General features: G+C 42.1%; 1 protein-coding gene and 1 long non-coding RNA gene across 2 annotated transcripts; one reads left to right on the top strand and one right to left on the bottom strand.

Moving 5' to 3' along the window:
* Nucleotides 1-746: 746 nt before the first annotated feature.
* LOC306789449 (nuclear receptor ROR-beta-like) lies at nucleotides 747-14,383 on the bottom strand. Its single transcript, XM_079285404.1, has 10 exons — nucleotides 13,831-14,383; nucleotides 8,132-8,217; nucleotides 7,876-8,017; nucleotides 6,986-7,507; nucleotides 5,607-5,728; nucleotides 5,124-5,256; nucleotides 4,468-4,575; nucleotides 3,697-3,807; nucleotides 3,216-3,328; nucleotides 747-3,109 (listed from the first exon to the last, which is right to left on the bottom strand). The coding sequence occupies exons 1-10, from the start codon at nucleotides 13,835-13,837 to the stop codon at nucleotides 2,936-2,938; spliced, it is 1,518 nt and encodes a 505-aa protein (XP_079141530.1). The 5' UTR covers nucleotides 13,838-14,383; the 3' UTR covers nucleotides 747-2,935.
* On the top strand, nucleotides 3,009-6,291 carry LOC306789450. Its single transcript, XR_013772656.1, has 2 exons — nucleotides 3,009-3,137; nucleotides 5,835-6,291. It is a non-coding gene; the product is annotated as an uncharacterized lncRNA (long non-coding RNA).
* Nucleotides 14,384-15,577: the final 1,194 nt, after the last annotated feature.

Here is a 15,577-nt window from a genome sequence, read left to right as displayed (position 1 = left end):
ACAACCCAAACACATACACTTTGACTTAAACTGAGACAGACACCCCTTAACCCCCATAAAACATCACTTTACTGTATATTTCTGCCGTATACTTTTGGTTTAGTAAACCAATAGTAACACTATCATTGAGTCTCTGTAGGAAGTTTGTTAGTCAATTTAAAAGTTCATGTAGAGCCAAATCTTTCTAATTTGTAAGGTCCCCAGTCTGAATAACTTCCATCCACTAAGGAAGACTTTGAGAGGTGGTTGAAAGCTCCAGAAAAGGCTGTAAAATAGACCTTATGACAAGATTGTTTTGTCAAACTATTATTTCCACGATAAGCTTGAATTTTCATGTTCAACTTTAAATGTTAAACGATGATATTAACTTTCAGATCTACAACGGAGAAAGGCAGAATATCCTCAAAGAAGCTGCAATCAGAGAATTGTTGGATTGTTAGATTGATAAAACACTGTAATGATTTAATATTTATCAGTATTGTGGCAGATTATTTTTTGGTCAATTGATCAATTTACTTCTCGTTGGACTTCTAAGATAATTGGATGGAGGAAATAGAGTATGCACACAATACAAATGCTAGTCTGTGATTCAAATGTAAGAGTGGCCGAGGGCATTTTCATGTGCAGGATTATAATATCAGATTGGTGATTTCAGAGACTGATTAGACCTCTGATCAGTCAAAAATATGCAAAGACCCATCTTACATGAAAGCCAAATTCAGCTCAAATAAGACTCAATGAAACAATTCAAAAGAAAAAGAAACCATTTATTACATTCTTAAAACCACATATAATGTATCCCATTGGACAACAACATATATATAGAGCTGTGTAACTCGGTTACTCTTGGACTAGTGATATACCTCTTGTACATTTTGTCATACAGGGAAAGAGAAGGGAGACAAACTATTCTTTTTTGTTTGTACCTAGTCTTTCTTCGATGAAAAAAATAGATCACTGACTTTACGAGACAAAAGTGGAGACACAAAGAAAAAGGTGGATAAAAGACTGACAAATAAATGAAAATCACAGCAAAAAGAAACAAACCCTTATAATGAATTCATCTTTAATGCTAACTGATTTTATTTTTTAAAATTCCTATATCTTGTCAATTTGATTTCACAATATTAGGACAATTGGGAAGGGCTTTGACACTTTATGAGTGACATTCACGAAAATATAATTTACGTCCACAGTGATTATGTTTATGGGTTTTATCTTAGGTGCAAAGGTGTGAGGAGCACAAGGCCAAAAGACGATACTGGTAATAAAAGGGACAAGAGACCACAGCCATCTCCCTGAGCGGTAGGCAGAAGGTCCTCAGACTCTGCTCAAGAACTTCACAGCACCCCGAGTAAGACATCATCATCATCTCAATGTAACAACCTTCAGAGAGTGTGTTATTGATGTATATGAAAAAAGAGGAAAAAAGAGGAACGTGTAAGTGCCTGGTGTTTGGACAAGTGTTGGGTTAGGGGCTGAAGGAGAGAGGAACAGCAAATGTACAAAATAATACAGATTTTTCAACCAGCAAGGAGGGTTTATGATACATATTATGGATCATCTTCTTTCCGGCCTTTAACCACCTGAAACTTTGTGAGTGAAAGACAATTACACTACACCGTACTGTACTGACTGCTGGTTAGAAGCAGGCGGGGGAGACCCTGTGTATCCAATTTTATTATACAGTTCATGAAGTCATCTTTTGCCTTTCATTCTCTTCTCATTCGTGTCCTTGTGCCTTGACTCTTTAGGCAGGGAGCAACAGCGCAGACTGAAAACGAATTTAAACGCAATGTTTTTTTCCGTCTTTGTTTGGCTACACTGCCCCCCCCCCCCCCCGCGGTGTCGCATCCCGTCGCTTACGTGATGACCTCCCATAACCCAGCTGGGTTTTGCCGTCAATGCAAGAGGGGATTGTTGCCATGGGAACCTGAGAGAACTGCCAGGAGGGGAAGTAACTCGAGTCCAGATATCAGCTTTCCTGAAATATCCATTTCTCTACATCTTACTACGCACTTTTCTCTCTCTGAACTGAACTCACACATACCAACTCTCTCCATATACTTATATAGTCATCTATTTACATTCTTATTTAAAATATTTGTTTATAAATGTGTGTATAAATTAAAGATAATTTCATCTTGTCCTGTCTCTAAGTGGCATTTACAAGGAAAGGGGTGCGTGGGACTGAGGTTTCTCATTGCATTACAAGAGCCTACAAAAAGGCAGCACCGAACACTGTCTAACTGTGTGTGAAACTGGTTCTCAGCTGATTAAAGAGGTCGGCCTTCGCCGTGAGTCATGTCATATCTGTGTGTTTCATATCAGAGAAAGCGACTCAAGATCTTGGTCCCTAAGTGATGGTCAGTACAAGGATATTGTCTGTATGAATGCGCAGGCATACCACACTGAGACGTCTTAATATAGAACGAAATGTTGACAGAACTACATTAATAGTGAGACCTGTGGATCAACACAACTTCATTCTGATACTTTGTGTAAAACTCTGTCTGAGAGTGGCATGTTTGTACATTCACCGTTGTAGGGTTCTGGCGTATGCACTGGTGCTTTTCCATGAGGTACATTCATAACTGGTTGGGTGACCCACGGTGGAGCTGATGTTAAACAAGTGTTGGAGCCTGGAGCTGTCTCATGTCTTGTGTGCTGTTGTTATTATTACCCATATTGTGCCCATCCGCTTGTTGTTAATGCTACAATATGCAGAGGACCATGAGCATGTGTGGTCTGTAGTGTAAGGTGCTTTGCCTGCTGGGAAAGTGGAGGACTTCTTTGGGATCATGGGAGACGGAGTACTTAAAGTCCTGGATTGTCTCTTAACTGCTGGTTGTTGAGCTTCAACATCTCTATCCTTCTCTGTCGTTCCTTGTTGCTTCTTTACTTCTTAACACACTCTCCATCTGTCTTTGCTTGTCTACCGGTCTGTCGAGCGGTTGGTGGAGTCCGCCAGAGACAGCTCGCTGCCAAACACTTCCCGATACAGTGGTGGGAAACTGTAGGCGGTGTCTGTGTGGACCAAACGGAAAAACTGAAGTTTATCTGTGTGGAGGTTACAGATCGACTTCATCATGGGCAGCTTGGACATCATCTGCGGGGGGAAGAAGATATACACGAAGGTAAGTTCATGTACGTGTGTTTCTTTATGTGCATACTTTTGTATGTGTTTGGGAGGAGTTGTGACTGCTTGTCTTCACCTTGTCCAGTTTCTCATCTGAAGCTCCACTCTTGTGTAGACTGTGCTGCAGAGCCAGGTAGACCTTCTCCTGGAGTTTTTGAACCTTTTGGCCTTCTGTTAGCCAGTGCCGATCTACAGGAAAGAAAATATTTCACGTTCACATACAGTTTGGTGTTTCTCTTTTTAAGTAACTTCAATGCACATTGTATATATTCTACATACCATTCAATCAAGTCTTGCGCATCATTTTTTACACATTACGTCAAAATTCAGCCGGACATTTTCGATATGTTTGGAAACTCCATTAATGTTTACAATTGAGTTCTGTGAGTTCAGTGTATGGCTACACAGGATGAAAGGATCGGCGGGCTGCTGCTTTTAAAGATGTTCAGCATTATTTAAGAGATGATGACATGGGGGGAAAATTAACCAGTTTAATGAAAAACCGTCACAGCTAAGTGAAATAATCTCCAAAAAGAGATAAAGGAGGAAATAATCACCTGGAGATAGAAGAACGACAGCGCTAAACAGGGCCATCTCTTCATCAGACAGCTGTAGACGGCAGAGTCCTTTTCCCAGGTCAAACACGGCACTGACCAGGTCATCACAACCTGCATAAACACAGGAAATCAATACTTTAATTATGAACAATAACAGCTTGAATACTCCTATTCCTGCTTAATTTGATTAAGTGGCACAGCAGATATTTGGGGTGAGTGGGGAATATGTTTTTTTTTACACCGTTTGCTAATTTCTGACTTATTGGCCAAGATGTGAAGTGTGAAAATTCAATTATCAAATTAGGATCCAAGTGTTTTCAACAGCAAACAGAGATACACTGCTGTATTGACCGACATCATTGATCGTTTAAAATGTCACAACTTGGGTAATTTTGCCCTGAAATGAGTTGATCACATGGTTTACTGCTGTGTATGATGGTGTTTGGGTGCATCGTTTAAGAGTTCTGGTGGTACTAAAGAGGCAAGACAGTTTTTCAGAAATTGGAAACCAATGTTCAGCTGGAGGCTTACAAAGACAGTTCTGGTGTTAATAAGAGTGAAGCTGACGGTCTTATAGAGTTTAAGAACAATTACCACACTTAGGTCATTCAAAATAATGAATTACTTCAGTCAGAGGCATTTTTTTAGGCATGAATGATGATGACCACAGTGCGTGTTAAAAATACTTTCTAACTTACATAGAGAGTGAGAAATGTAAGAGGCTTTCCTGTGTCAACCTTTAGAGCTTACACAACTACATCTGATCCTCACCGAGTGCTTTGAAGAACTGAGCCAGGGCAAACTTTCCATTGAAGAAAATGGTGCCGTTGTTGACGTTGAACGCTCGGCACATGCGTATCAGCAGGACCTCGAGACAGCCTGAAGGGTAGCCACAGATAGAGGCAAAGACATGGAATAAAGAAGGGGGGGGGGGGGGGGGGGAGGGACAGAGAGGGGCCCAGATGCTCCAACATGTACAAAACAAAAAATAAATCAGTTTGGTGCACAGCATATGCAATGACATTTGTGAACCATTTAAAAATCAAAAGGACAACATGGATATCCACAAAGTGTTTTTGGAAAAAAGTTCAATGCGTTTACGTAGAGTAAACGCATTGTCAAATATATGCATTTTATGTCACAGATATATAAATAGTGTGTGTGTGTGTGAGATAAAGAATATGATTGAAAATTTGGTTTCAAGAACGTTTTTTCCCCCAGTGTTTGAACCAAGTATGTGTAATTCATTACAACACAGGAAATGGATGGCATGAAAGGCAAAGGGTGAGGGTTGGAGACAAAATTGGAAGAAAAAAAAAAACAGGAAGGAACTAAAGTTAGCAAGTTTCAGACTTTGTTTACTTTGCAAGAACGAACTCTATCAATCAAGTATTTGAGATGAGAGCATTGTTAGGCTGCGCACTGACCTGCTTTCAGCAATATAATCTGATCATTCTGGCACAGGTCCATGAAGCCAGCAATGCGTTTGGCAAACTCCACCACATACTGAATGGCATTGGTGATGTGGTGTGCACACTGCTGCCACATCCACTCAGCTGACTGAAAAAAGTGACACAAAAAAATAAATGCGAGTGTTACAAGTCCATTGACGTCACATCAGCATAAATATCTTCTTGTTCAACATCAGATCAAATTCAGTACTTGCACTTATAGTACTGACAATAAACTTTTCTTTTTTGTGTGCGACTAAAACAATAAATCAGCAAGGTAAGCTAATTAGGACATTATATATATATATATATATATATATATATATATATATATATATATATATATATATATATATATATATATATATATATATATATATATATATATATATATATATATATATATGTATCTTGAGACTTGACAAACCACACATGGAATTCAACGTGAGCATCGTGCACCTTGTTTTGAAAAGCACGCGTTTCCTCAGGTGTGTATTGTGCCCAGGTGAATCTCTTCATGTCCTCAGCGCTGTACTGACACGTCTCCAAGTGAGACTTGAGAACACACTGAGTGATGCGCTCTGTGAAAAAACACACACACGCACACAGATTAGGTTGTCTGACTCTAGTTGTTTGTGGTGGCAGCAGGTTTGAGTGTAACAGTGTGTGTTATTTACATATCCACAGATCTGCAACCTTGAATAACGCGATGCCCTTGCACCGCTCTGCTGTTACGTACGCCGCTGATGCACCCGGGAAGATTAAGTGACAACGGCTCATCTACTCATTTCATCTCTGCAGCTGCAGCTTTTCCACCTCCTGCACTTGTTAACACCCAGCAGTCATAATATTTACTCATTGCTTCCTTTAAAAGTCCCCAGAGCCATATTCAAAGCCTCCTTTGTTTGTTGTAGCCAGCAACCATAAAGATATAAAATAAAATACAAATGTATTCTTCCTCAAGGCCTTCAGAGACGCCTCTCTCAAAAATGCCTTTGCATCCTTACCTCTATCAATACCACTAAACTATGCTCCCTTTATCCGTTATCCGTGTTTCTGATCTTATACAGCTTGATGTCTTAGGCCTGTTTCATATTGTTCGTCATATTGTTCGCTTGTTTTGCCCATTAAATCTTGTCCTTGTCCTGTTGTCCTGTTTTATCTGTATCATTCTGGTTCTGCTTTTTTTTTGCGAGCCTGTTTATAAGAGACGTCCTTCAGATGGCTTCATCTTTGTTTTAAATTGAATCAACATCGTTTTTTTAAATTAGATTTGCTGTTATTACATTTAGTATTATTTCATTCATGATTTGCTGCACAAGAAGATAATAACGAAGGGGAAAAAAACGAAATGACCACAACACTAACTTTACCACATTTTCATAGAATTATATATCCAGCAGTACAACATGCTCATGGCATTTAGTTTTTTTACTCCTGGATTTATTAATTATGATAGCTTTGATTTTGCCTTGCTGTCTTCATGTAAATTGATGCTCCTGAAAGTCAAAACTTATGACTTCACAAGGAAAGGAATAATGCAGCGTGAACGTCTGTTCAGGAAGTGACTGAATGTGAAACTCTTGTTGAGTCTGGGTCACGAGCATGCAGCAGGCAATTCCCAGAAAAATAGGAGCAATAGCACAAAGCATAAAAAGGGTCTTTTATAATATTTTATTCTTATAATATTTGTCTCAAGTTAAATGCCTGGTTCTCTCTTCATTAAAGTGCATACAAGCCTCGACCACTATTTGAGAGTTTTAGGTATACTCGTACACTCATAGTAATACGTGAATAAAAGAAGAAATGATTTGTTAATTATCATTGTCAGTCCTCACCAAGGTCTGTTATTGAGCAGTCATCCGGCAGCTGATCCAGCAGTGCATGTGTGTGTTTCAGCAGCGGATGCGTGAGAGAGTGTGTATGCGAGAGGTGGATCCCGGTGGTGTCTGCCCCGTCCAGCATCGTCTGCTGCGGGGAATTCTGATTGGACAAGGATGATGAAGAGGCGGAAGATGAGTTGGAGGTGTTCCCGGTGCTGGCTCCGCCGCCGATCAGCTCCAGGCTGCAGTACTTGCTGGACTCCTCGGGGGTCAGCGGCAGGTCAAACAGGTCAGGCAGCGCCGCGATGTCATCCAGGTCGCTGAGGGTGGAGCTGGAGCCCCCGCTGCTGTAGGACCGGCTCAGACCCTCTTCACTATCCTCCGCTCCGCCGCCACAGACGCCGTCCTCCTTGGGTATGGACAGAGCAGTGGCGCCCCCGCCTGCGGAGCCCACACACTCCTGGGACTTTTGGTGCTTTTGCACTTCAGCGTAGAGGCTGTCACGCTGCTTCTTGGACATACGACCAAATTTGACCGCTGCAGAGAGAAAACACATTTCATTATAGCAGACAAACAAAACAATTCATAAGCTATTTCATCAGCTATTTCTGGCTCACATACGTCTTCCATCTCATCCATAACATTGTATGTTCCAGTCCCTATATCACATTTGCATGATGACAGCCCATCACTCCTTCAGTCTGTATAATGTATTGGTTTATCTCTCTGCAAACGTTAGAACTGCAGCGTGCCGTCTGTTGCCAGCTGATGTGAAACATTAGAAAGCTTCAACTTCTCCTGGTATCAGCTGTTAAATTGAAGGAACACGCGTACTGGGGTTTGCCAGGGAAACACATACTTAAGTGTAAAAAGAGGCGAAAGTGCGTTTTTGTGCGTGTGTTTACCATCTCTGCTCATGCCCAAAGCCAGACACTTCTGTAGGCGGCAGTGCTGGCAGCGGTTACGGTTAGTCCGGTCGATCAGGCAGTTCCTCAGGCGAGAACAAGAGTACATGGCGTTGTTCTGCTGGCTGCGACGGAAGAAACCCTGGAAAAACACCCACACATAGCATCGCTGTAAATGACGGGCACATTTGAGATAGAACAGGTCGGCTGAGGTTAAGTTTGATAGCCTTGTTTACGCGCTGTGTTTCCTCCTCACCTTGCAGCCTTCGCAGGTGATGACTCCATAGTGGATTCCTGAGGACTTGTCCCCACAGATCTTACAGGGGATGACCTCGATCTGGGCTTCAGGACCAAAAACAACACAGACAAAAGAGATCAGAGCCAAATACAAAGTGAAGTGGAGATTAAACAAGCAGTTAATATTTGCTCAGCGAAGTGCAGCAGATCAACACTACTGAGTCATACTGTGGACTGTTGCCAAAAACATTCATTTCCAAACATTAATACAACATTGGGTAACATGATCTATTCATTCACAATCACACTTCCACAGAAAGTCCATAATTCACTTTGAGCGCCTGACTTCATCCAAGATTCTGTCTGATTTCTTTATGAATTATCTTTTTGTGAAACTCCAGTCAGATGTCAGACTTCTGTAATCTTCACGGCCCAACAGCTGTTCTTATCAAAACGAAGAATGATTTATTGATCACTGCTGATTGTGGTGTTTGTTTCATGTGGAGACATTTGAGATTATTTTCTAAAAATGTGATTAATGATTTTCATCATTATTAGGAAATGACTTGGACAAAAACACATCGTGTGATGAGTCCAGAGAGTGATCAACAATGAAGCCTCAATGAAGGCACATATTCGTGATTCCTTTTTCTGCTGATGGCAAATACCCAGCAGACAAACTGGCCCACAATAAGCACAATCAGTAAGATAACTTGCAATGAACTTTGTTTGACTGCACCCTTCATGTGGCCCCCATGAGGGAACAGAGTACACAAACAGATAGGGAATCACATGACACTTGCGCGCACACACACACACACACACACACACACACACACACACACACACACACACACACACACACACACACACACACACACACACACACACACACACACACACACACACACACACACAAAGGCTCCTTCCTTATTGACCAAGGCGGAAAAAAACAACCACAGCAGCTACAGCATAAGATGCTGTAGCTGGAAAACCAAAGAGGTTCATGTGATTGAGGGAGAATCGTTGCACTCTTAGGTATTGGAAAACACAACTTTCCATTTCTTTTCCCCTTTAATGACACAGCCGCCGTCTCTTGTCTCAAACTGTTGACTAAAATACTCCCAACTGATCAGGGCAGCTGCAGGCAAGCGATGGAAAAATATCTCCCTTCCTCTCTTTCTCTCAGGTTCCCCTCCACCCCTCCCTCATCTCACGATTATATAACTCTTGTCTGTGAGCATTCCTCACAATACTCATTCAGCAGGCTCACTCTAGCAACAGCGACACCCCGCCCCCCCTCAGACTCTCTCTTTACCACTGGCTGAGCCGCCTCCTTGGTATTGGCGGAGTCACCCGTCACTCAGGCGCTGTAGCATGTCAGCCCATGTGGACATTCTGTCCCACTGACACACTTTCCCACTGCCGGGGGAAGAGGGAGGAGGGCGGCATGCACGGCCCCGACTCTCCACAGGCCAGCTTCAAGGTGGAGCTGAACAATGCTCAGACTTTCCCATAAAACATGTCCCTGGACGCTCGTAGATTTAAATCAGAAAACCGTTACGGAACAATAAAATGAACCAAGCAAGGCAGTGATAATAAGCCTTGATAAACGACACTTAACAGTTGGGCTAATACAAACACGGATCTACACTGATTTCCCCTGGGACTATTTCTGTACGGACTGTTTAATTAATGAGAAATCACATTTCATTGACTGCAATATCTCATACTATACCTGGCAACAGTCCACTCAAAGCAGACAAAGTCTGAACTTGAACGTCAGCTCTTCGGCCCCCTTCCTACTCCCCAGTCTTTGACATTGAGCCTCTTCTTCAACCCAATCTATTCTTGTCCCGTGCTGTGAGCCAGAATTACACAGATGCCCAGCCGCCCACCACTTTTGCCACAACCACACATGCATGCTTTCTAAATCCTCTTCTCTGAAAACTCCGCAGATATCCAGGCACAACCCAAAGACGGGTAAAATATTTGCATCCTTTTTGTAGATGGTAGATGAAAATGTACTATCTTGTAAAACCAATTACCTTCATACGATGACAGAAAATTAACATCGACGCCAATAGAGAAACAAAACTAGGGCTGCAGCTAACAACTATTTTAATAATTGATTACTCTTATCCATTCCTTCCTTCATCAATCATTTACTGTAAAAACTTCAGAAAATAGTGAAAAAAGGCCAAAACACTGGACCAACTGTCCAAAACCCAACAGTACGTATAGGAGGAAGAAAACCACCATTTATGCACAGTTGAGAATCTGCAACATCTGTATCTTCTGCATTATTGCTTTCTACTAATCGATGAGTTGAATAACCATTTAATATCTACAGACAACACTGCTTTAATGAGATAAGCACCAAGGGGAAATGAGCTCACTTGACAAATGTTACAAATTGAAGTGTCTAACCATGCTGACAGAGACACAGGAGCAGTAGCCACACTGATGTTACAGCAACATTTACCTTTAACCCTGAACATCATTCAGACGTCTGAAGCCACGGTTAGCAGTAAATGCTATTCAGTAGGACAGATAGCTTAGCCACCAGCAGAGCTACGAGTGAGAACACACAACAACGAGGAAACGAGTGAGAGACGTGTGTTGACCACATTTATGGACCCATAATCGAGTAAAGGTTTACGTGTAAGTGTTGATTTTAAAGTCAATTTGAAATGTGTGAGAGAGATAGAGAAAGACCCGCAACGCAGTAACTAAGTCTGAAAAATAAAACTTCTAAAACTTTCCATGATCACACACAACCTTTCATTGTTAAAGACTACTTTATTACTTTGTCGTATATTTTTAAACTAAGCAACCAATCTACTTCCTGTTTACACCATCACACACATGCCCAGTGTACGTTAATGGTCACGTGATGTACGTTTTCGAAGGTTGCAGATGGATGCTGAAACACCCGTGTGGACGGAGATCGTTTCTATTTGGAAACTCCGTTTCCAAATAGAAACGGAGTAGTGTGGATGTACTCTCAGGCATCTGACCTTTAGGTCTCCAGAGAGAGTCTGCATTCCAAGAAGATCAATGCCAAACCTGCTTTTCGCTAACATGAGGAATGAAGGCTGCATGCAGCTCTTTACATTTCTCACCCACGAACTCATTATCGCCGTGAAATGAAATTACATGAAATGGCAAACAAAGAATGGTGTTTGAGTATGGCCAGTGTTTGAGCAGTAGGAGGGCTACTTTGTGAGGCAAACCCAAACCTTTCAACACAAACAAACAGTAGTGTACTGTTAAGAGTGTCTGTTCTCAAATACGTCGGCCCCAGTGCGTTTATCAGCCAGGTAAATGTGGAACCGTGTTATCTCTGCAAAAGGCGAATTCAGTAGGGGGTGGGGCAGTGAGAGGCAGAGACAAATCACTGACGCAGGAGGTGAAGGGCCCTCTGCTTGGCCCCCGATACATATTAGCAATGCTGAAGCACTTGTTGTGTCATGCCTCACAGTTGGTTGTCGGCTTTCAGTGCAGCACAGAGCTGCATCGCAACAATCCACCGCGGTTGCCCTTGTTGCCTTTTCATCTTTTGAAGTCATGTTCAGCGTATGGGAATTATTTCCTGATTATTCTATTTCAAGGTGTTTGCAAAGCCTCGAGGCCTGTGGAGAATGAGCCAGAGGAGAACAAATATATTCTCAGGCATGATGAAAACAAAACCCACTTGGATTTCACCCTCTCAACTTGAATCCATGAACCGTCTTACTGATTACGCTTGACACTTTGTAGCACACAGCTCCCACAAAAATAATTTAATTTTACTCTTAAAGGATGGTGCAACTTAAAAAAACAAAACTTATGACGCTTCACTCACATACTGAAAAAGTGTATATACATTCTGGCTGTCTGGCTGCTGGTGCATTCTCATCAAGGGGCTCTATTTTAAAAGATGCAAATACCAGTGGAGGCCACGCCGAGGCCCAAAGAGGGGGGATTTGAACAGAGCTAAGAATTACATAGGCCTCTTACCGGGTATCACTGTGTGTATCCTCTGATCTTTCACTGTGTCTTAATTAAATAAATGTGAATACATTCTGCAGAAGTAAACGCTGCACTATCCAGTACAATAAAACACAGGTTAGGTGTCGGGTGTTCAGACATCACAACAAGCCTCTAAAAGTCTGTCAGCATGGCAAAGCTGTTGGAATGACTCCATAATTTAGACCAATTGTGAATGCAAATGTGTGTGTGCGTGTTCAAACTGGTACAAAAACGCTGACATGCTTTTCTATGAGGAAACGACAGGTTGAGTAACTAACCCACATTTTTAGTGCAGTGAGCTAAGAAACGGCTGTGGTTTGTTTACATTTGGATATCCTGCCAGAAATGGAGCCTCCCTCCACCGGAGGCCCCCTCTGCTTCTTCCCCCCCTCCCTCCATCCCTCCCCAGAAAATCCATCTCTTTCCTCCCCTGTCAAAACAAAACAAAACTCTGTGCAGCTTATCGCCTGTCCTGCACAAAAAAAAAGATTGTAAGGAAAAACTAGATTGTTAACACAACCAAGCATTCGTAAATATTAAGACACAAATTATTTCAAGTATGATCTGTACTGGTGAAATCACATTTGGTGATTTTAACTGTCTTCTGTATATGTATATGCCTATTTTGAATGTTTATTTTATATTATAGGGATATTTCAATTACATGATATTCGGATGTTCCACATAATAAAACAGACGGGGAAACAAACGGCCATGTTAATAACAATGATCTGCTGCCCTCTGCCCAAGTTCAAGCTCGGCCTGGCATTGAAGTGACACATTGAAGGCCGACCGTCAGCGCGCGCCAGTAACCGCACATGGCACTGCACGGCGGCGGCACGGCGCTTCTTAGAGCCTCTCCTCCTCCCTCCGCTGCGTATGCTGTATAATGTTGGGTGACATAACTAGGTCAGTGAAACTGCCAGATCCCACTCTCTGGCACAGCCGTCACACAACAACACCACACGACTGCACCAACACAGACTTATCTTGAAAAATCAACGCAAAAAAAAAAAAGACAGAAAAGTTTCCAAACATCTTATTAAATGTTTTATTTTCCAAAAATATAAAACATCACTAAACGAGACGATTGAATATCAAAATAGCGTTACACATTATTCTTGTTAGCGAATGTGTGCAAAGTGTTCACTGTTAGGTTGTTTAATTCACCTGATCAGAAACCTGATAAACTCGCATTACATCTCGATTACATAATTGCAGTTTGGGTCAACAACAACCTCCTCTGATGCCCCGCCCTCTCCCTATTGCATAACTCTAACATGGATCCCATGCCACAATTTACAGATGGACTCCCAGGTGAGATACGACTCACATTTCTTCAAAAACAATCACATTTGGCACCGCCATGAATCATAAAGCAAAATTACGCATGCGTGTCTTGGACTGATTTCACCATCAACAGACACGAGAGATGATATAAAACTATCTTGTTGAATACAGTCTCATGCGCACACTACATGCCTCCAGCTGTTTCAGTGCATGCTGAACTTCAGCGTTGCGCATGCCGCCTCGGGCTCTGTGCAGCTGAAGGGATTAATGCGCACGGGGGGGGGGGGGGAAGAAAAAACAGGCGCACTCAAATCCCCGTGCGCATGCATGTGGTCGTTCAAGCACGTACAAAAACCTCACCATTCAAGTTCAATTTGACATGCACAGATTTATTGCCAAATAAAATCAACTTACCTCTCATTTTGATGTTATCTGTCTCTTGGCTGAACGATTTAAAAGAAAGAAACTCGGCTACATGTGGTTAATGTAGGTGACAGGATGGAGGAGAATAAACGCTGGAGCCACCACAGTCAACTGGCTCTGGAAATATGAACTTTGTTCCGGCTGCAGACAGATCTCGTGAAGCACGACCAAAAAAAAAAAGAAAGGTGAAAAAAACTAGCTGAAACTCCGCTCCTCTATCGCTCGGTCAAGTCAGACCGACATAAAAGAGAGAATAAAGTCTCTGTGGATAGCATCGTAACCGTCTCGGCGCACTGGCGATTCGATTTTGCTCAATTATTATTTTTTTTGACAGAATAGTCCCAGGGTGGACGACCGGTGATCGGACCCCCCCCTCTGCGATGTGACTCTCCGCCTGCTTTCCTCTCAGTCTACCCTGCTAACATACTTTCTCCAAGCGTGGACTCTCCCATGATCTCACCGCCGACAGCTCCTTTCGCAGCTCTCGCGGGAACGCGCAGTCAGGAGCGAGTTTAAGGTGGCTGGGTAAATGATTGACTGGTGCTCAGTTGTGTCGTGAGAAAAGAAGACGATCGTTCCAGCAAACAATAGGAAGGCAATTGGAACCAGAGCCAGTTCTGCATTTCAACAGACATTCCTGCGCGCCGTTTGCGCTGTTTCGCGAACTTCCCCGGCTGCATATCATTTACACCAGTCACTGTCAACAACGGTGTAGCATGTTGCCTATAAATCATTGAGATCTAATTAAGTGTTGCTCAAGTTGAAAACAAGCTGCAAGCTTTGTTTTTCAGAGAGCCGACAGTTCGTCCACTGAGTATTTGCTGTATTGCATTAATGGAGTTGAACGTAATTACTTTATTTAAACATTTAAGGCTTGGCTAAGCTTCCAAACATGAACGTGGTAGTGCTCTTGCAGAACTCTTACAGAACCACAATCGTGTTTTTTTGAAGCAAAAATTGAGGAAAACAAATCGAACTGGTTCCAGCTTCTCAAATGCTGTTTTTTTTGTTGCCTTACATAATAGTACACTTTTTGCCAGATAAATATGACATCTAAATTTCACCTTCAGCTTGTGATCAGCATTTTCCACTACTTGCTGGCATTTTGTAGACCAAATGATTTATCAGAAAATAAATATAAATTGGTCAGCCCAACACCCCTGAACACTCATGAAAGTGTACACTATGTCTCCAAAGACTGATGCGTTTCCTGTCACTTTTAACAGTATACTTGTGCTATTTTTGAAAGATACGACAATAAAGACAAGTGAATTTAAATTGAATGTGTTTATATATGTATACATATAAATATGTACATATAAGGAGCAGCTTCAGAATTTATTTTGCAAAGTTGGATCCACGGCAGTCTGGGTCCTGTTTCGTATTCATATTTCTGTACTGGATGTGCAGGAACATATCGGCCACGACTTATTTGTATCTCAGTATTTTGCTATCCAGAAACATTGATTCAACTCGCATGAATCACCTCTTTCTTTGCACATTTTGTAAAGAACACCCAAGTAATTTGCAGCTCATCTTCCCACCTTCAAACTGTGAATAAAAATGATTCTGATGTAAATGTAGCCTGGGACAGTGGGTGACAGTGGGTGCTGGGGGGGGCTTATGATGCAATGCTCTAGCAGCAGTGTTATGAAACAGCATGGAGGCAGAGATTACTCAAACTAGGTTAGTGGAGCAGCCAAGCTCAGAGCACCTACAGTCACAGATCATTTCACAC

The sequence above is a fragment of the Melanostigma gelatinosum genome, assembly GCF_949748355.1.
Source record: "Melanostigma gelatinosum genome assembly, chromosome: 15".
Lineage (NCBI taxonomy): Eukaryota > Metazoa > Chordata > Actinopteri > Perciformes > Zoarcidae > Melanostigma > Melanostigma gelatinosum.
This window is presented reverse-complemented; position numbering and strand designations above follow the sequence as displayed.

Excerpts from the sequence above, each read along its gene's own strand:
- LOC306789449 (XM_079285404.1), bottom strand. Across the intron at positions 3,329-3,696 it reads TGTCGTTCTTCTATCTCCAG|ATCGGCACTGGCTAACAGAA; the intron begins GTGATTATTTCC and ends TCTTTCCTGTAG. Across the intron at positions 3,110-3,215 it reads CAGATGAGAAACTGGACAAG|ATGATGTCCAAGCTGCCCAT; the intron begins GTGAAGACAAGC and ends TTCCCCCCGCAG.